The sequence below is a fragment of the Caloenas nicobarica genome, chromosome Z (genome assembly GCF_036013445.1).
Source record: "Caloenas nicobarica isolate bCalNic1 chromosome Z, bCalNic1.hap1, whole genome shotgun sequence".
Classification (NCBI taxonomy): Eukaryota; Metazoa; Chordata; class Aves; order Columbiformes; family Columbidae; genus Caloenas; species Caloenas nicobarica.
In genome coordinates, this window is record NC_088284.1 from 45,022,935 (window position 1) to 45,043,287 (window position 20,353).

Below are 20,353 nucleotides of genomic sequence, written 5' to 3' on the forward strand. Positions count from 1 at the left end.
AATCAGCACTTTATTAATGCTTGTTCCAAGGGAAAGACAAGAAAAGCACATGCCTTTGGGCAGCGATCAGCATTGGCAAGTGGTCCACTCATCTAGGCACTTTTTTTGGCCTGCCAGAGAGAGGTATTCACCATGACACAAATGAGAGTTGGGAAATACTGACAGGAGTGCAGGAGGTAGGTCCAAAAGACCAAATCTGTAGGAACAGAGACTTCACAAAACATTGCACTTTTTGTTACCATTGGTACAAGTTCCTTGTGATTTATGTGCCCTGCTAGCAGGCCAACATAGCCATAGATTTAACACCAACAGCACAGCTGGTCCCTTTGAAATTCTGTCAGCTCTAACTATAGGACTCCTTCATTTTCTTTCCTGGCAGAAGGAAGAGCTCCTGGTTACTAAAGGGCAATTCTTTGGTAAACACCCAGGTTGCTGCCTCACTGTCACAAATGGAGAAGGAATTATAAAGAAAACAGCTGAACCAAGTTATGGCATGGCATTCACTGTTGTCTGCCCTTTCCTGAGTCTGCATCAATCCCAGCAACAATGAATTCATGGTATATAGAGAGCTGAACTGCATCGCAATGTTTAATCCTGAGGCATCCCTGGTTGTTTCAGTATTCACTCAAAAAGTAGAAGGCTCTTATGGGTTTTCAGTGACAAAAGGACTGGCTTTTGGCAGTAGCTGCTTGCTATCAACACACTATAAAAATCTCCAGCTATAAATACAAGTTACTTTATCTCAGAAATTGATGTTATCTTAGACAAGATGTCTGGGGGGAACCCACAAAGTCAGGTAGTCAAAAATGTCTCAACCTTCCTTAATCAGCAAATAAAGGCTACAAGCTATCCTAGCATTTAAGAACTTGATGGTGATTAGGAGGGATTGCAATGCATGAGAACATTACTCAGCATTTCGTCAAAGTGTTATCATTTTATAAAATGGTATTTTTACTGTTTTTGCCCCCAACATGTTGAATAACCCCTCAGAGCAGAGGGCAGAGATCTGCCACATCCTTGCTGGCTGCAGACTGAGGGTTTTTTTAGACACTTTTCCCATTGTCCTTTCATGCTGCGTGGGCCCTGCCTGTCTCTTGGGCTGTTACTCTGTGGTCCATATTCCATAGGTTAAAAATGCTAATCTAGCCCATACCAGTTGCGTGAATGCATGAGCGCTATTTTCACCATCCCCATTATTTCCAGGCTTGGATATCCTACTTTCTCCCAAGCAATCTTTTTGAGTGTTTCACTATCTTAACAAGCGGAAAAGATCTAATCTAAATTTCCCTTTCTGTAATTTCAGCCTGCTGTTTTTATCTTATCCACCATGGACAGAGAGAACAGATTATGCCTTTCTCTCCTGAAGCACTCTTGTAATTACATGCAAAAGGATCATATGAACCCTGAGTTGCCTCTTCTCCAAATAAAAACAATCCCGGCTTCTGTTCAGCCTTTCGTGTAAGTCCTGCTGCCTGTGTAACTTGTTTGTATTAAGACAGGCACAGCTGCTGGATAAAGCAAAAATGCAACAGTCTACCTTCTCATTAGACCTGAGCAGTGATTACTGCAGCTACCTGTCACCAAGCATGAAGAAAGTGTTCTGGGCTTATAGACCATGCATTTTGGGGACCTGGAGCTAAAAATACCTAGATTCAAACCCACATTCTGCTGCTGCCAGTCTGTCTGGTCCTAGGAAAACTGAATCCCAGTTCACAGCTCCTTCACTTGACAGAGAGGTCTAGAAATAACAATTTGATTAACTTAGCATAGCAAGACCAAGGTAATGTAAAGCAGGAGATTGTGCAGATGTTGTAAAGTCTGGTGGAAGAGCTCCCTGTTCTGACAGACTTCCATGTGGATAGATGTTTTCTCTTAGAAGCTGTTTTAAAAATACTGTTCTGAAATACTACAGGTGTCTTTAAAAAATCAAAGTTCTTCCACTGTGACTACATCAAACCACTGGGATATCAGTAGCTTCCAGGTAAATGTGGGGAAGTGCAGGACTTCAGAATACCAGGAATCTCATGGGTAAGTATTGATATTTTAAGCCTTCCAAGTGAATGATTAAACCAATTTGCCTAACATTGCTGTGACTCATGGGTTTCCTAGTACCAAGCTGTCTGAGCCTGCTGGAAGGATTGTCTCTACCGTAGGTGTATTTGTTCTCCTTAGAAGATTATTATGAGTATCAGAATGCTTTCTAGTTCAGGCTGGTCTTTTTATTTTTGTATCACTGCAGGAAAGATCCACGGGGAATCACTCAGATGGTTACTGATATGACTTTTCCTCCAGACTGGAGCTTCCTACACCATCACCTTCCTTTAGTTGTACTGACCAAGAAAGTCTGTATCAGGCCTTTGTACAGAGTTTTATAGGCTTCCTAACTTAAAAATGAAGGAATTTGTTTGTTCTGTTTTTAATACATTATATTATAAGAGAGATCTCTCTGCAATCACAATCAGAGGCAGCACCATTTCAAAGCATTTTCTGAGATAGTGTGGGCATAGTAAAATACACCAACATCAGTTGTTTTTACTCTTTATTGAAAGAGTGAGTCCCACACAGGTAGATGTAAGCAAGCCAAAAGAACCCTGTATTTTTTTTTTGTAAAAGGGAGTGGGCACTGATATAAGTTACAATCTCCAGGTAAGCCAAGCCCACTTACAAACATTCTTCACATTGCATGTCCACTCAATCAACGTCCATGTACCTGCAGTTTATTCAGGCACTACAGTCACTTCTGCATGGTAGCAGGAGTGTTGAGGTGTATCTCACAGCTCTTGCTGCCTAGTGCTACTCTACGGATTGCTTTGAGGAGCACAGTGGCGGAACTTTTCTGTTCTGCTTCCAGCCTCCATCTTCTTCACTCATAAGTTTATTTAATTGAGGTATACCCTGCTCAGCACATTCAACCTGTGTTAGCCATAGCTCACTCACAGGTAGAAGTAGTCCAGCTTTCAGCTGTGCTCATTGCACTGAAATTCAGATTGGAAGCACAGAGATGGTGATAACACCATGCAGGAGAGATGCAGAGGTATCTGACAAGTACTGCTGCAAATTTCCCTTGTGTGATTAGCACAGACCTGCAACCCATTACCCCAAGGAGCAGCAGTGCCTCCTGAATTTTAGCAAGAGATGTGTAATGGGTGAATTTCTCATCTTGCAGTACCAAGAAAAGCCAGTTTTCTAGGGCTTGAGGGAAGAGCAGCTAAGGCAGAAACAGACGCCTATTATCAGTACTAATTTCAGTGCAACTCCAGGCAAAGGAAGCCTTGAAAGAGGTCATTTATGGAGTCTGAAAGAAGGAACGAGTTTTCCAGGCAAGTGGGACAAGACTGTTTTTCTACAGGAAAGGGGTGTTTATCTAAGAAATGCATCAATAATTAGGAGAGGTGAGTTACTGGAGTTGATAACTCAGTCTTGCTTAAAAATCTCACTCATTATTTTGGGCTTTTCGTTGATGAAAAATTGTCGAGGACTTAATCCAAAACTTGGGAGTTGAATTAGGGCAGAGGAGCTTGCTCACAACAAAAGAGCAACGAGACTTGCTGTCTCTAACCCCAAGGAGGCCAAGCACAGCATCACAGAGTTCCTTTCATTGACACAGCCATTGGGACTTTCACTGCAGGCTATGTGGCGCAATGTCATAAGTAGTATTACTGGTATTTCAGTGGGTCACAGATAAAGAGATAAAGAACAAAATACCTAGAAATTATATGCTTACTATGTGCTGCCATTGATGGTTTTCCACCCAGGTTAACAAGGCCCACAGTAAATCAGTGATGTTCTCCTTCCACGTTGGACATGGTGGGGGTCAGGTGCAGCATGGTGAGAAGGGGCAAGCTGGTCAGTCAGGGCTTCCCACTGGCACAGGCACACCTGAGGGGATGCCCTCATCTGTGAGTGGCCTTCTTATATTCATCTTGGATCTAAGGTGGAAGAGGGTAAAAGACATCACCCAAGACAGGAAAGTGGCCCCTAATCAGCCTCCCCCCCATCTCTTATGCCTGCTCAGGACTGTATCTTTTCTCCATCTCTGGGCTGGGCCTGACATGCGACTGCAAGGCAAGAAGGTGCTTTCCCTAGGTAGCTGTCTTGCGTAGGACTCCAACTTTCTTCATACATAACTGATGCAATGGGTACTTTTGCTTGTCTCCTCCACCACATAAGACCTCAGGTTAGGAGGAACAGTATTGTTCCATCCTCAGCCGAAATTATCCTGGATTTCCAAGTTAAACATGTTCAGGTCTTTGGGTAGAAAATCAAGTAGACGACCCAGAAAATACCTGCCCAAGGAACAGTGTGGTGGCCCTGAAAGATTAATCTGTGCCACCTGGCTTTACCTGCTTTCATACCAGAGAGCTTAGAGCCTACCTTAAAGCAGTACTTAGCTCCCATCTCATACTCACTTTTCTGCAAGCAAACCTGGGTTCAGAACACAAGTGCAACCTTGGCTAAATCCTAGAGAAAATCTCACTCTGCATCTCCAGAAGAGAGCTTATTGTATACAGAAAAGCAAATAGGAGAAAGCTATAGAGAATTTTATCTTATGAAGGAGGATCTAGGTATTTTATCAGCATCCTTTCAGGTCTTAATTTTATTGGGGAAAATGTTAACTGAGCTAGTTAGTACCTGCAAAGTGACACATCAACCCATTTGGGTCTTCCTCATGTAAACCTTCACCTGTGTGCTCATGTTGTCTCCTTTCCGTGCTCTTTGTAGCTCAGACCTCCCAGTTCTCAGAATTGTGCTTTAAATACCCACAGTGGCAGAAGCTACCTTATGTCATCCCATCTGTGAAAACAGGCAAGCAGAGCATTTGTTTTTTGCCTAATTAACTAAAAAGAGATTGACTAAATGGAATATTTCACTCTCAAATTTTAAAAATATCATTCACAAAGGCCAAGTAGATGTTCTGAGAGGAAAAACTGCAATTACAGCAGCCAAGTAATAAGCACAAGCAACTAATACAGTATTTAAATACTTTAAATATAATATTTATGGCCTGTTGATAGGAAAGATTTTTTATTTTTTAAAATCAGAGATTTGGAATAAAACCATTTTACTATAAAAAATGAATGGAGGATTTCAGTATGTGTGTTATCTTTAACATGTCCCTTCTTTTGGGCTCATTAAACCATTGCAGACTTCCAAGGTGGGGGGGAGGGGGAGAAAATAAAGAAAATAAAAAAAAGGAAAAGTCCATTTACCAAGCTTCTAAGAAACATGTCTTCTAAAAAGAGAACTGGGAACAAATCTGAATATTTTCTTTTGAACTTCATTCAAACAGATGTAGTGGCCTGTTACCTGGTTTGTGCTACAGCTACTTGCAAGATGAGTGGATCAAGGAGTATGAAGCAGCTCTTAAATTCCCTTCCAGACAGCCATAAGCACCTGGCGTGTCCCTGATGTTGTTGCTGCACAGCTCTGAAAGGCTGCAGCCTCTTTGCCAGGCCAGGACAACTGATGGATGTCACCCTGGTGTGGTCGGGGCTGTGTCAAATGCCAGCACGTATTTGAATGTGGAGTGGATGAGTCCAGCGTGGAGAGCACAGACCTGCTTCCCAGGGCAATAAAGTACTACAATGCTCTCACACTGCCTCCTCCAGCAAAATGAAAACATGAAACCAACTTTCTCGATGCTCATTCACTGCCTGGCAGGGCATCTGAACATGACTCTGCTTCAAGCATGTCCTCAGGCCCTGGGAAAAGGAACACTAACGTGACTCTTACCACTGGTAAACAAAGAGATTACACTGATTCTTCTAAGTATTCTCATGGGTGCCACACAATAAATATTTATATACAATGGAGATTGTTTTCATGAGATGAGGAATGCAGACTGGTTAGGAAAACCAGGGAAGAAATACCAAGTTTGATAAGCTGTTATTCAGATTTTCACATGGAACTGCTCAGAGAATGAAAACCAGAGGATAGTTACGTGTTCTGGCCTACTGGGAACATACCAAGAGGATGCATTACATTCAGGAATGTTGTATGCAAACCAGGAAATCACTTGCTGCTTGCTCACCCAGCAGCAGAACTAGAGAGAGGAAGGGTAGCACTAATCATAAGAGATTCATGAAAACATAGCCGTGGAAACCCAGTGTATTGCACTTAGACTACTAACAAGCTCATGCACACCTCTCTCAAGCCTACCAGTGGCACTGCATTAAGTAATAGAAACCCTACTGCCATTGAAAATGAGTGGTCAGTTATACCCTCCTGTGCTTTTGAAAATTGCCTTTCTGACAAAGGAATTTAAGGTGAAGGATTTATGGAAAAATAGAAGGAAATGTCTTTGTTTTATCGTCCATGCAATAGGAAACAGAAAGCTGTGATTCACAAATGGGGACATATCCCCTAGCAAAAGAGCAAGTACTGTGCTTTCTCATTTTTCAAAACTCTGAGTTACCTTCTCCGTGTTCAGGGAAACATCACCAATGAAGTTTAAGCTGCTCTTGAAAGCATTAAGTCTTTTGGTATAGATGGTTACCTTTCTTTCATTGTAACCATCTCCACTAACAATAAAAAGGAAATTAAAAAAACCTATTCCGTGCCTGCCCACATTCACAAGTCACATATAGATCAAAGTGTTTCCTGTTCTGTGAGAAAATGAAAATGGATGAAAATGTTGCACGCAGGGAGTACAAATAAATGCACTAATGCACACAAATCACCTTGCATTTTGCCTCCATGGAGCTTTGGCTTCCATCAGCAACAAAAGTTTTTAATAAACCATTGCAACTCAGGCAGCTCTGGCAGTCACAGCTATGTAGACTGAAAATTTCATTTGATTCACCAATTCAGTACCAAAATTTAAACTTCCCATCAAAAAGCACTTGTAATAGGTACTATCCACTATTACTTCTACAAGATTAATGTTGTCATTCCCAGCTGTCCAATACCATCTGTGAGTTGTGAAATGCATGTCTATGAAGCACAGCTCCTGTTTACCATTCTGGGGACTGGCAGACAGATCTGCAAGTGGCAGGCAAGAGTCGGAGGTACAATCTTCTCACTTCACCACTGGCTCTGCCACATCCACATTGAAAGAAAGATATATGCCCGGAATTCTTGAAGGACATGAGAGAGAAAATACCGGGGGTAAGGTGAATTCCAGTTCCAGGCAAAAATGGAGATCTGAAAGAAAAGCCTTCTCAATGAATTTTGTCTTAGCCTCTTCCTTAGCTGCACTTCGAAGCAGTTTTCTCAAATTTACTCACTGATAAAATAATTTGCTGAATCATTTCAGGGAATCCTTTCAGGCCTTCACTGAGTTCCAGTGCAGTTCGTTATGCATTTTTGCTCTGCACTGTGTTGAACTGTTTTGCTTAAATACAAATATCACATTCACCTTTCTATTCCCTGACTACTCAAAAGAAATATAAAATCAAAGCTTCTTCTTGACTATTCAGGTTAGCAAGAACAAAATCTGTTTTTTATGACTACTCAAATCAAATCCTGACTTGTGTGATCATTTCTGGTGAGAAAGCAAACACAGGAAAGGTTCAAACAATAAAAATAAAAACTTTATGAAATGGGAAGAAACATTCCAACACAACGTGGCTATGAACAACATTACTTCATCTCTATAATAAGATAAACAAAGGAGAACCTTAAATATTTTGGAGTTTGCCACCTCATTCCCTGCCTTCAGCTGAAACACATTTTGTTCATATGTGAAAAAACCCCATATGTTCAACCAATCTTAAACGGGCAATAACTGCATCAGTAATCACACTTCACGTGTTCTTCTGCTGCAGAAAGTATGCAAATTTGCACATGCCATTTGCAAAAACACTTTAGCATGTATCATGTTCAGTTCTTCTGATATAAAAAATGTAACCAAGAATACCACTTACAAATAAACATATATATAGATGCTTTATTCTTTCCACACCACTCTTTTAATGTGTTTGTTAGAACTACTTTTTCTATCTCATTTTAATTTAGACAATCTTTCTTCCTAGGCTTGTCTTTAACAAAAAGTGTCCATAACTGTGAGAAAAAGCATGGAAGTTCCATAGGCACACATCCATCATTTCTGTTTTCACCTTAAGGCCCTCAAAATCAATTACTTGGGGCGGAGGAAGGAATGCCCTACCCCTATCATGAAAGATACTGTCTTATTAATTCAGGCAGTCTTTCAAAGACCACCCTTTGCTAGGAGCTGATTTGTCTCCCACAGGTAAAACACAAGATGCACTGACACCAATAGAATTGTTACCTTTACATTTCTTATAGCCAATATTTAATTCAGCAAAGGTATACAGTCTCAGCCATGACAAAATCCCACCTCTAGGTAACCATGTGGTAGTAAGAACGATGCGGTTGGGCATACAGCTCTAATAGGGCGCCAGTGCTTGGCACTGAGCACTCCTGGCATAAAGCTTGGATTTACCCAAAAGAATGCTACAGAAAAAAAGCCACAGGGCTTTCTTCTGGAGGAGGACTGTGGGTGGCAGATTTGTGTCCATGCATTTTGAAGTTTGATCCTACAAATGCTGGAGGCCCGGTGACTTACTGAGTGATTTGATTTGCCCCAAGGCAACCTGTGGGGGACAAAGAGCTGCAGGTCTCCCCAAGCTATCCGGCTAGTTTTTTATTGTGTTCAGGCGCTCAGGCAGAGACAGAGGTACCACATTGCAGGCACTGAAGCCTGGTAACCTGAACAAGATTTCTGCACATCCCCGCACCCACCCACCCACCCACCCATCCATCCATCCATCCATCCATCCATCCATCCCCCTGCAGCGCAATAAAAACCAGGATTTAAACACCCTCCGCCGCGGCCCAGTTCCCTGCGCACCGACGCAGCGCGGTCGGCAGCAGCGGCCACCCGTAGGCCGTCCCGCCGAGGGAGGCTCCGCCGCCCCGCCCCAGGGCCGGCCGGCCCCCGCATTTCTGCGCAACCGCCGGCGGACTGCTGCGTTTTCCTTCTGCGCGGCCCGATGCTCGCCATGCTGCCCCCAGGAGCGCTCCGCCGGCCCGTCGCCGCCGCCGCCCGCCTCGCCCGGGCTTGGGCCTGCCCGCCGGTGAGGGCTGAGAGCGGGGCCGGCGCTGCGAGCCGCGGCGACAGGGGGTGCGGGGGCTCTGGTTTGCGTGAGAGGGGGTGGGTGCCGGGTGACGTGGCAGCGTGGTGTCGTTCGATGGGGGCGGGGCGGGCATTGCCCGGCCGGGCGGGGTCTGTCGTTGTCGCGGCGTCGCCTGTAGCGGGACTGTGTTCAAGCACGGGCGCGCCTCGTGCTGAGCTGGGCCCCTGATCTCTCCGGAACAGTGTGACAGGTTGCTTGGAAAGGAGAAATGATCCAGCAGGAGTCCAGTGTTTACTTGAGCAGCAGAAAGCACCCAGGCTTCTCCTGCAGAAATTTGCTGTTAGGTGGGTCACTGGTGCAAGATTACTGTTTCTTCAGGACCCTGTGGGGATCTGTAAATCCTAAAAGGAGCTGTGACACATGGCAGCCAGCGCTAGGTGTGTAATACTCCAAGGGGATCATTAGGAAACAAGACCTTAGGTCTTGGGCATCGGTATTTTGTGTCTTGACCTGTATGGTGCACATGCTTGCTAAAATAAGACCTGTCCAAACTCCATCCCGCAGCCACCTCTGTGCAAATATGGGCTGAGGCCAATGATTTGGTTTAGCCCTAATTTTTCTAGTTTTGTTTGTTCCAGGTTATTGAGGCAGTTGCAAAAGTAAGCGTATTCTGGGACTTCTGAAGAGTTTTATATTATATGAATAGAAAAACTCTTCTTGACCAGCAGCCAGTGAAGGGTAAGAATGCAGACTTTCCAATCTTGTGCTGGAAGGAACCAGTCTTTTCCCAAGCGTTTGTATCTTTTTCTTTCTCTTGCCAACAATATGTAATTTGCTAATACTGATGTAAGATAATTTTCTTGCTTGAGAATTAGTTTTAGTTATTTTTCTTAGTATTTTCTCTCAGGTACTCGCATCCCTTGCTACAGGGGCTAGGCCAAATAATAGCATTTTCTACGAAATCCGCACCTATGATATTAAGCCATCGAAAATGAAGGAGTGCGTGGAAGTTTTCAACAAGTACCTTCACCTTCGCACAGCGCACTCAGAGCTGGTGGGATTCTGGTCTGCGGAGCTGGGTGCGATGAATAAGGTGGTCCACGTTTGGAAGTACGGTATGCTCAGCATCCCTTGGTGCTGCTTTGCCCCGTCTGTGCTCTGTGTCTCCTAGGCAAGTAGGCAAGAAGAATGTTTACCCAGCTTTTATTTGCTGCTCTTACTGTAAGAACATGTCCCCAGAACATGTGTTCCTATACTGATTACTGAAAAGAACATTGCAGAGCCTGCCAGGACAATTTTGACATGCCGGGTTAAGAGGGTTAGATCTGTTCTTAAATGGCGATCTCTGCTCAAAAATGGGTATAATAGAGGAACTGCCACAGAATGCTTTGTTCATGGTAAATATTTTTAACTTTTTAAACTCCTGAACCACAAATGTCTTCAGAATTTCAAAGTGGATGGAAAAACTTTCGAGCTGTCCTTAATAATGCATATAAGTGCAGACAGTCTATATGCAGTCTGTACATGTTTGTATGGATGTATAATCATTGTCAAATTTTAGTTCAGTAAAACAGTCACTACCCTAAAACATGGAGCATGCAGTTTGTGTGCTTGAACTCCTTCTGCAGCTGGGCTGTGCTGAGGTGGGAGCTGATCCACCAGCTCCAGCTACCCAAGCGTGCAAGGTGTTTCATTGCCACTTCAGACTTCGTAGCAACAGGCTTCTTGCAGTATAATCAGCTTTTTATGTCGTTGGAGTCACTGATGACCTGGAAGGTGGTGGTGAGCAAGAAAAGCTACAACTATGCGAGAAACTAGGTGTGATGCCTCCGCTCTTTGCGAAGCCCAAGGGAACTTTGATTCTTGGGTTATGGAGAGGTGGGAAGGCACACCAGTGTCATTTCTTTGTATACCTGCTGCAGTCTTGGGCATATCTGTATGCTGAGACAGAGAATTTTGTTTCTGAAGTCCTCAGCCTGCTCATTGAAATCCAGCATGTTCACAGTATCTGCTTAGAATGAAGAGTCACCCCTCTTGTTGCAGCAGGGTGAAGGGACCAGCCATCTGTAGACAGGAATGAGTTCGCATGTATCTATGGTTAATGAACTGACCTGTTTCTCAGACCTTTTAGGCTTTGTCTATTGTTTCTTTCTCTAAAAAAAACAATGAAACAAAAGATTTAGTAATCTCTGAGAAACTTATAAAATGCAAAACTAAGGAAAAAACAGTAATTTTCATTTCCTAATGGTGTTTACATGTATAATGTTCAACATCCTTTCTCTTTGATTCATCAGCCCTCCGCTTATATCTTTTCAGTAGTTAAAACTTAGTGTATTTTTCTCTTAGTTCCAAGGCAGTGGTATTTCTCAAGGTTCTTCCCATTCCCAAATGATGGATTTTTCTCTTATATTATTGAAAGCTGTCTGCATAAAGATACTGTTTAAGATGCCGCTGCAGCCTAACAGATTGAAATTCAAACACGCTCGATTCAGTGAATTTATTTTTAATTAAAAAAAAAAAAGAAGAAAAGGTTTAGATTTGGAGCATTTCATATTTTTTTGTGTAGCTGAAGAAACAAACATTACTTCCACACTTGTAATTTTAATGCCATTTTATACAAGCCTAAAATCATATTTTTCTTATTTTTTTTCTTGGTAGGATAATATTCTTTCTGAATTTTCTGTTCTACTGCACTCCCTTATCTGCTGTGCTTTCTCCAAATCTCCTTATCCCTATCTTTGCTACACCCAGTAGTCCCTGCAGATGCCATATATGGATCTTTCTTAATGGTAACATTGCTTAATATATTTTAACGTTTTTATAAAATGTATTGGAAAATTTAGTTTGGCTTGAAGCCATTTAAATCTCAGAGCTAAAACAAAGATTTTTGCAGAATTTAAAGGAAACTTAGCACATCTGCTTTGAGCTAATACACTGTTTAAAAATATCAATGTCAGACTTACTTAAATGCAGCTTGCCTCCTTGTAATTATACATTTTGAATGACTAGTGTGACATTAAGTGTATTTTTTTTTTCTTTTTTTTCCTTTCTTGCAGATAATTTTGCCCACAGAGCTGCAGTCCGGCGTGCACTAGCCAATGACAAAGCCTGGCAGGAAACATTACTCTCCCGATTTCTTCCCTTGGTAGAAAAGCAGCACAATGAGGTTGCTTATCTGGTACCCTGGTGTCAACTGGGGAAACCTCCAAAAGAAGGGGGTGAGCTTATCTTCTCTTTTGCTGATTAAAGGTATCGATGCTGACAGACTAACAAAAAAATGGCTTAAAGTTTAAACCAGGTATTATATGGGTTTATAACCCTTTATGTACCAAGTTCATGTACCTACACTCATGTGAAAAAGGTAACATAACACAGATGAGGGACAAAGTTTTTAAGGATTTTACACTAACTTACACAGATAGCTGACTACAGCCCTGATCATTAAGGTTGTAAAAAGGTGTGTGAATTGCCTAAATGAACACGTGAAATGGCAATGCTGTAGCAGTGGCCAGAGCAATCACCCCAGACTCACTTTGTCCATCCATCAGTGTGAGAGCATTTCCTGGAGACACTAAAGACAATGATTGTTCTCTTTTACAGAGGTTTTTTCTGTTTTATCAATTTGCTTTGATGTTAGTGCTTCTTTCACATAACAGCTTTAAGAAAAGCAAAAAAGAAAAAACCCCTGCTTTTTAAAGATACATGCAAGTCAAGCACACTTTATAACAATCACAGATTAGATGTGGAAGCCCTGTCCTTACATAGTTTAATTCTCTTTGTAGCAAATGTGTTATTAATAGTATTGACTGTCACTTGTTTTATGAAGATTTGCACACATGGTTGCATGGACCGACATCAAACAAGCCTTGCTTTAGCCCTCACTGTGTGCATATATACAGTAATCTTTGTTCTTTATTTCCCTATGATTCTAAACTTTATGCTGTTACAATTGAATTTGAAAGCAGTCCCGTTTTCTCTTAAAACTGGAGAGCTGACTTTTCAAACACTTTGTTCTCTTTTTAGTTTATCATGTCCCAGACATACATTGTCATACAGCAAGTGGCAAACCTTCTATTAAAGTGTCAACAGTTGTGATCTGGAGTAACTACCTGAATGCAAAGGAGACAGATTACATGTCTTGTAGCAGGACTGAAATTTCTCAGCAAATCATGCCATTTGTCTACAAGCAAGGGAGATTGTTTGGCAGAGCAGAGATGTTAGTCTGTCGGTTATGCCTTCAGATCTTGCTATGACCAATTGCCAGGAGTCAAAGCGGTTTATAATCTCATAAACCACTTCAATGCCAGGAACCAGTCTTCAAAAAGACCACCTTGCATTGTTCAATCAACCATCTAAATCCTGCAGACATGTATGAGTATTTGTGATTTCTGCAACAGTCTGAATCTCCCCAGATTTCCAGGCAACACTGGAAATTGCTAAGTTGGGCCTTTTGTGGAGCTCCCTGTTCACCAGGGTGCAGATACTTATATTCACACTCAAACTAGCTCCAGTTAGCAAGCTGCTTGCCTATGCTCTTGTGAGCCCCTGGAAGCTGAGAGATGTTGTGCATGCTGGGATGAAGGGGCGGTTTTGTGTCCTGCTGCTCCCAAATGGCAAGGAATTGCACTACTGATTTCACCATAAAAACATCATTGTCATGATGCAGTGTTTGAGAACCAGCATATTAGTTTGCTGTTCCTTGAGGTTGTCTTTGCATTTTCTTCCAGGAATATATGAATGGGTTACGTTCCAGGTGAAGCCTGGTGGGCCAGCATTGTGGGGTGAAGAATTTCAAGCTGCAATCAATGCTCAGGTCAACACAGGCCACGCCAAGCTGATTGGTGTTTTCCATACAGAATGTGGATTACTTAACACAGGTACTACTCAATTTCTAATACAGACTTTGGAATGGGAAGGGGTGGAGGGAGAGGAGCAAGCCCTTATCCTGGATCAGGATTGGCCAGCTTAATGAAAATGTTGGTATGGATCACCCAAGTCCTGTAAACAGTCCTTGAACCCAGCTTTGTGTATTGAGTTGTAGGCTTAAGCCAGGTGCTGCTTTACTAAATGACTCTCAGATCTTATGTTAAAGATTAAATCCTTCTAAAGGCTCAGCAAAGGATCATGCCACCATGTACTTGCCTTGATAATTGTTTCTGCTAACTGCAAGGCATCTAGCAGGTGAAGACATACTGCTAGGACTTAAGTAGATATTGTATTGCAGCATAAAAATATTCAACTGACTGTATTTGTATTTTCTCAGTCCATGTGATCTGGTGGAACGAGAGCCCAGATCACTGGGCAGTGGGAAGGCGCAGTGCCTATGAAGATGCCAGAGTGGTAGCAGCTGGTAAGAGATGATGGTTCCAGAGAACTCACTAGTGGTACCTGCATGCATGCTGACAAAAGTATTATTTCTCATTGGATTACTGTGTTAATAAAATCTGCATTTAATTTCAGTGCAGAACAGCATCAGATTCTTGGAGTCCCAGCAAAATATGCTCCTGATTCCATTTCAGTGCTCACCACTGAAGTAAACTTCTTCTAAAGGATGTCACTGACAGCAGAAAGGACAAAATGGAAGTACTGTCAAGTGCCATCACATGGATTGTCATATCCTCATGAACCACGTTGTTTTTCAGTTTACAATAAATGAATGTAAAATACCAATCACTAGCACTGTAAATCAGTAAAATTTTGTACCCTGATAGCAATTGCTAAACAGAACTTTATGGTGATGTTCCTACATCCCCAGGAAAAAGAACTCAAGACATATCACTTCTGCCATGAACCACACTTCATCTGTCTTTTAAATGCTCAGTTCTTAAGAATTTTCTGCATAGCTAGATCACTCACCAAACCTAGTAAGTTAACTGCTTTCTTCCAACATTAGAGCACAGGGCTGGTATAATTTTCATAACCTACATCTTGACTATTGCATACTGGTTTAAAAAGGAATGCCCCCACATCTGTCACCCAGTTATGTTTTAATCAGACTTCTCATTGGAATGCTTTGTATTAATTCTAAGTAATGTAAAATATTAGTGCGGCTGGAATTTCACCTAGAAGGTGCTGCAGTGAAGCTGGTCAGGGACCGTGTCCTGATGAAATCTGCCATGGTATGAGCATTTATTCACGATCTTGTATACTTCAGCCCTTTTTTGTTCAGTAATCACTTCCTCAAAACTGTTGGTTATACATGTAATGCTTTGCCTTAGGTATTTTAGTATTTGTTTAGGATGCTGAAGTTGATTAGCACTTGTTTAACTGTGCAAACTCAGCTGATCTGCATGTGCTTACATTCTTTGAAATACTTCTTGCCAGATTGTTAAAAGCCTAATAAATTTATACAAAGCATGATTTTTTTAGTGTTTACAGCTCAAGCTCTTACTCTTTTTAAACTGTGAAATGACAAACCCTGTTCTCAAAGTACAGGATTTTACAGGCCCTCTATTTCAGTCAACAACAGTCTTGATAAGTGTTGCTTTAGAGACAGTAAGCTAGAGTAAATGTAACAGGAGCAGGGCAGAGGGCACACAGGCTGAAAAGTCAAACTTCACATACCATGGTACAGAGCACCCTCTTCTGCAAGGTCACTAACTGGCTTTTCCACAGATTAATCACTGACCTGCAATGAACAATTGAAGTATCTTTGTGCAGTCTGCCTAATTATGATTATTGCTTCTGTAAAGTACATTAAGATCTTGTGGAACGCACTAAAACCCAGCTGTGGGCAATTATGCTTACATCAAAGGTAGGTGGACAGGATTCAGCTGCTGTAGTTAAGGGAATATAATGTGTCCCAGCTCCTATATCCAAGTCTTGATACTCCATCCAAAACAGTCATCTTTAGCATTCTCAGGGTGGAACAAGCACTACTTCAGATACCACTGCGTTCTCTTCCACAAATCAACTTTTAAAGGTGTAAACAGCTGATAATCCATCACTACCACACTGATTCACAATGTTGCCTTATGGCAGCTCAAAGGATGACTTTTTTATTTTAATGACAAAACCATATGTGAATGCCAAAACTGTTTTATTGGTTACTGGAATAAAAAATAGTGACATAAAAAAACCACCACTGTTTTTAGTATAAGTAAAACTATTTCCTCTGTCACCAGTATTGAGAGTAAAAAATAGAGGTGTGCTTTATTCCAAAGTTTGTTGTTCTCTGACATGAGCTTGATAAATCAAACAACACCAGCTGAACACTAAATTAAAACCCACAGCAACAATTAAAATTTCCTGTCTCAGGATGGATTTTCCAGATAAGTGTGACTTCAAGAATTGGTTGGATTCTGGAATTTAATTGCTTGATGGGGGACTACAGGCAATAGCAGACAAAATTTTAACATCAGTTTTCCTTTAAGCAATTGGACTATTTCTCTGCTTTCATTTGTAAAGTGCTGTTCAAAAATCAACTTAGTCTTGACTGATCTTCTTTTAATTTGATATTAGCTAAGGATTAGCTAAGTTTATGGTATTTCAGCATCTTTATACTCAAATATAACTTCTTGCTTTGTCAATGAAAACGTGTAGCATATTTTTAGCAAAGAGGAGGAACAATTATCAATAGTTGCAACACGATGCATCCCTATAATGGAAATATTCAGAGGCAGGTACCTGACTGGGGATTTAAATATGCAGATAAGTTTGTTATGCTCTGCAGCTGGATTTGACAGTTACACTGATCACTTTTTCAGGACTTGCTGGAGACCTTTTTATTTACTAACTTTAGAAGCTTAAAGTAGCACTCGCCTTTCCATTCTTGTACCACCCCACTTACCTGAAAATCATACCTGCTCCATGCTAATCCGTAGAGATACTGGAACATGTTTGCACATTATGCATCAAAGTTGACAACAAAAAAACAGGCAAAATAAGAGCTTCTAACAAGCACTCCTCAAAAGAACATATACAAAAGTGACATGTTGAAGACCATTGGTGCCATAACAGCTTTATTTTTTACTTAATACAAGGCAATTAGAGTGCCTTTTAATACTTCACATAACAGTTATTAGCAAATACAAATATATATACTTTTTTGCTTTAATGAAAATGTTCATTTAAGGATTTAACTTAGAAATTTCAGTCGTGAAATCTCTCTAGATTTTTGCAAAGTCAACAGATATTCCAGTGCAAAAATAGATCCCATTACAGATAGCATAAAGTGCTTGGAATGAAGGACCAACTATAATTCAGGAGGGAAGGATAAGCACAAAGTGGTGGTTTATCCATGGGGAAAATATAACAACTCCTTACTGAAATACAAATGTACTACATGAAGAGGGATGCAACATGTCAATGGTAATAAAGTTTAAAATAAATTAACACCTCAGTGCAGTTTCATTATCAAGAGTGGTTCATATACTGTGACTGTAGAGTGATATTTCCCCAACACACACTTGAAAGAGTAAATTAGTGGCTCTCTTTTTCCATGACAAATCTTCATGTGAGAGTTGCATTTTGTTGCCTGTTCAGTATAAACAAGCCAGATCAAAACTGAAATAGTTCAGTTAATATCCACATTTACTGTAACGTTTTGTCATAGACAGCAAGACTCTGTATGAGCATGACAATCACAGGGCAATAGGAATCGATAATCTCTTTTTGCTGGGCTAAGGAAAGAAGATCATGATTTAACTGTTGTTTCATGCTAATAATTTACATGAGCAGTAGCAAAGAGCAAACCACAGCCCTTTCAGGACGCAATCTGAATCCTCCTAGAACTCATTCTATTTCTACACGCACTGGTTTGGTGCAGTGCAAAACCCGAGCCCTTCACTTCAGTGACTTAATGCTGATTTGTAATAGTGATTTTTAGCAGTGGTAAACCTGCTTCTTGTTTTAATAATACCATAACATACCTGCAGCCTGTTATAGAGAAGTCATGGCTGTAGCTCAGCTGTTTAATAATTTTTCTGCACCTGGAAGTCTGGTGTATTTATCATCCTGTTAAGTCACCCCCAGAGGGTGACGATTCCATAAAGGTAATAACAAAGCATGTTTTAAGTGAGGTATACCAATCCCCATTAAACTCCTTTCTCAAATCCCCTTAGCAATGTATTATACAGATAAAAAAAATAGCATGAAAAAGGCACTTCAGCAGAGCATGTAGTAAGCTCTTAATCCCAAGGCAGGACACAGCAGGGACTGGGAACTTGTGCTAAATATTTAACTGTTTGTTTTTTAAAAATGCTGAATTGGTCAGTGTTACCAAGTATACCTGGAAATATGTAATCAACCTTTGTCAGGCTCATGCCAGCCTCTTCACTATTTGTTGGGCTGCTACAGGCATTCATAGACGAAAATGGTCCATGATTGATTCATGGCAGAGTAGCATCAAGAACTAGTGCAGAACCTGTATGGGTATTTAAGGCAGAGGCATGACATACAGGAATAGCCCAGGAACTGCACTTGGGTTCAAACCACATTACTGAACCTATTTCTGAATGTAAAAGCAAGACAGAGCGGCCCATAAGTGATACTCTCCCCATGACTGTTGGTTGTTCTTACTACATAATATCCCCTCTGATACTATTGTGGTTTAGTAAAACTAAGTGTTATCAACTGATGTAATTGTAGCACTACTATTTTGAACTGTCTTGTTCTTCAAGGGGATTTTTACTGAAGCAGTTTGTCACATGTATAATAAGGGGATATTCTCCAGTTAGGGATCACCTAATGACTGAAACTACACTGCACAACAGAAGCAAAAACTTACGTATAAATCTAATGTTATACCAGTTTCCAAACACAAAAATTTTAGGTGAACAACTTGCAGTAATTGCATATAGCGGCTGATTGCTAGAGTCTGGAACTTGGTCAGATCAATGTAGCTAATGCTGAATGGACAAAATGAGAGCATAGCATTACAGACATAATGTAAAGAAATACTGTGGCTACAAAGATCAACTGAAAGCACTTTCAATCCCTAATTAGGCTACCTACCTATTTAAGTCATAAATAATACTGTTTTTAAAAAAAGAAAACTATATCTCCTTTCTAGTTTTATCTGGCAAAGCCAGAAATGGCAACATGCTTGTGTTAAGCAGTAACTTCAGATGATGGGTACCTTTCTGGTGCAAAGCAGGGGTTAAAGAGCAGTATTACATGTCTGACATCTCATGATTTAGAATTTGCTCTTGGCTTTAGCAGCTTGTACAACTACTGAGTTTGCTGTTGTGGTCTAAACCCTAGGTCTGCTTGTCACCCACCTCCTACTACTAGGTGTTCATACAGCTGATGCAGTACCTCAAAGGAACAGGAGAGTACTTAACCAATAACCTAATATGACTAGGTTTTTGTGAAGTTGTGATGCTGGTGGGACAATCCTGTGCATTTGCAGGGATCACAGTTCTGCATATCACCACTTACATGATGGAGATGTATGGATATGATGGCCTGTCTCTTGCCATCCCATCTGCACAGTATGGCTTTGTGGGCCCAGATTTGTCACTAACTGACCTACACCAGTTTAGGAAAAGCAGCTCATCAGGTAAGTTTTCACAAGCTAAGGCTACAACACTGGTGGTGACCTTTCTTGCCACTGACTGTCTTGGTGCATTCATTGCCGGCAATGGATGTAGCACCAGGAAATTCCCATTCCTGACATGAATGTTTTAAAGACTAAAACATGCATGTCTAAAATACCTATAAAATACCACTGGCCATGATTCCTCAATGAACTGTTTTTGCAAACCTAGTAAAAACATACTGCACAGGACAAGATACAGTATGGTTGAAAGCCCACAGCATCTGGTAGGTACTTTACCACAGCTTCAGAGTTACACTGCAATGAGCGAAGTTCAAGTCTCTCACTTGAGCACAGTACAAGACGACTCCATGAGGCACTGCCCCTGTAAAGGAATTTTGTTTTCATTGCATTGAATTGCATTGCATTGAATGGTTATCAGTAGAATGTCCAGTTTTTCTCTTCCTTTAGCTTCTCTGTGGGAGTATCATATCCCAGGAAAAGGAAGTTTGCATTCTGCTCATCATTTCTTTGCTGAAATTGGCTCACACACAACTTTCTTTTACCTTCTCATCTTGCAGGAAGGAATTAAGGATTGCAATGTCTACCACAGTCTGATTTTTGTGCAATGACAGGTCCTTAGTGTGGTCGTCGTCGCTTTGGTCCTTAGCAAAATTTACAAATACCTACAAGAAAAAGGGCCATGTCACGCATCACCTTGGATTTCATTAATTCAGGGCATTTTATACATTTGGCTTCCTGAACTAGTCGTGGGATTCAGTACTCTACTTTGCCAAAATGCCCTTAAAGATAGTTCCAGTAAATTGGAGGATTTATT

General features: G+C 41.1%; 2 protein-coding genes across 8 annotated transcripts in view; one reads left to right on the top strand and one right to left on the bottom strand.

The window, feature by feature from the left end:
• Positions 1–8,921: 8,921 nt before the first annotated feature.
• On the top strand, positions 8,922–15,398 carry NIPSNAP3A (nipsnap homolog 3A). 4 transcript variants are annotated; one of them, XM_065656710.1, is made up of 6 exons: positions 8,922–9,085; positions 9,933–10,153; positions 12,095–12,256; positions 13,766–13,915; positions 14,302–14,388; positions 14,499–15,398. In XM_065656710.1, the coding sequence occupies exons 1-6, from the start codon at positions 8,955–8,957 to the stop codon at positions 14,573–14,575; spliced, it is 828 nt and encodes a 275-aa protein (XP_065512782.1). In that variant the 5' UTR covers positions 8,922–8,954; the 3' UTR covers positions 14,576–15,398. The 4 variants fall into 4 exon arrangements, with proteins under 4 accessions (XP_065512782.1, XP_065512781.1, XP_065512784.1 ...); XM_065656709.1 differs by having other exon boundaries at positions 14,504–15,398; XM_065656712.1 differs by having other exon boundaries at positions 8,922–9,038; positions 9,946–10,153.
• A 1,579-nt stretch (positions 15,399–16,977) lies between these two features.
• The window catches only part of ABCA1 (ATP binding cassette subfamily A member 1), a 98,045-nt gene continuing 94,669 nt past the window's right edge, over positions 16,978–20,353 (bottom strand). For 3 of the 4 annotated variants that reach the window (XM_065656707.1, XM_065656705.1, XM_065656704.1), the window contains 2 exons: positions 20,082–20,201; positions 16,978–19,900 (listed from right to left, as the gene is read on the bottom strand). In XM_065656707.1, coding sequence (XP_065512779.1) covers positions 19,859–19,900; positions 20,082–20,201 — 162 coding nt within the window. In that variant the 3' untranslated portion in view covers positions 16,978–19,858. Of the gene's footprint in view, positions 20,202–20,353 lie in introns of all 4 variants that reach the window. The other variant, XM_065656706.1, reaches the window with a different exon arrangement.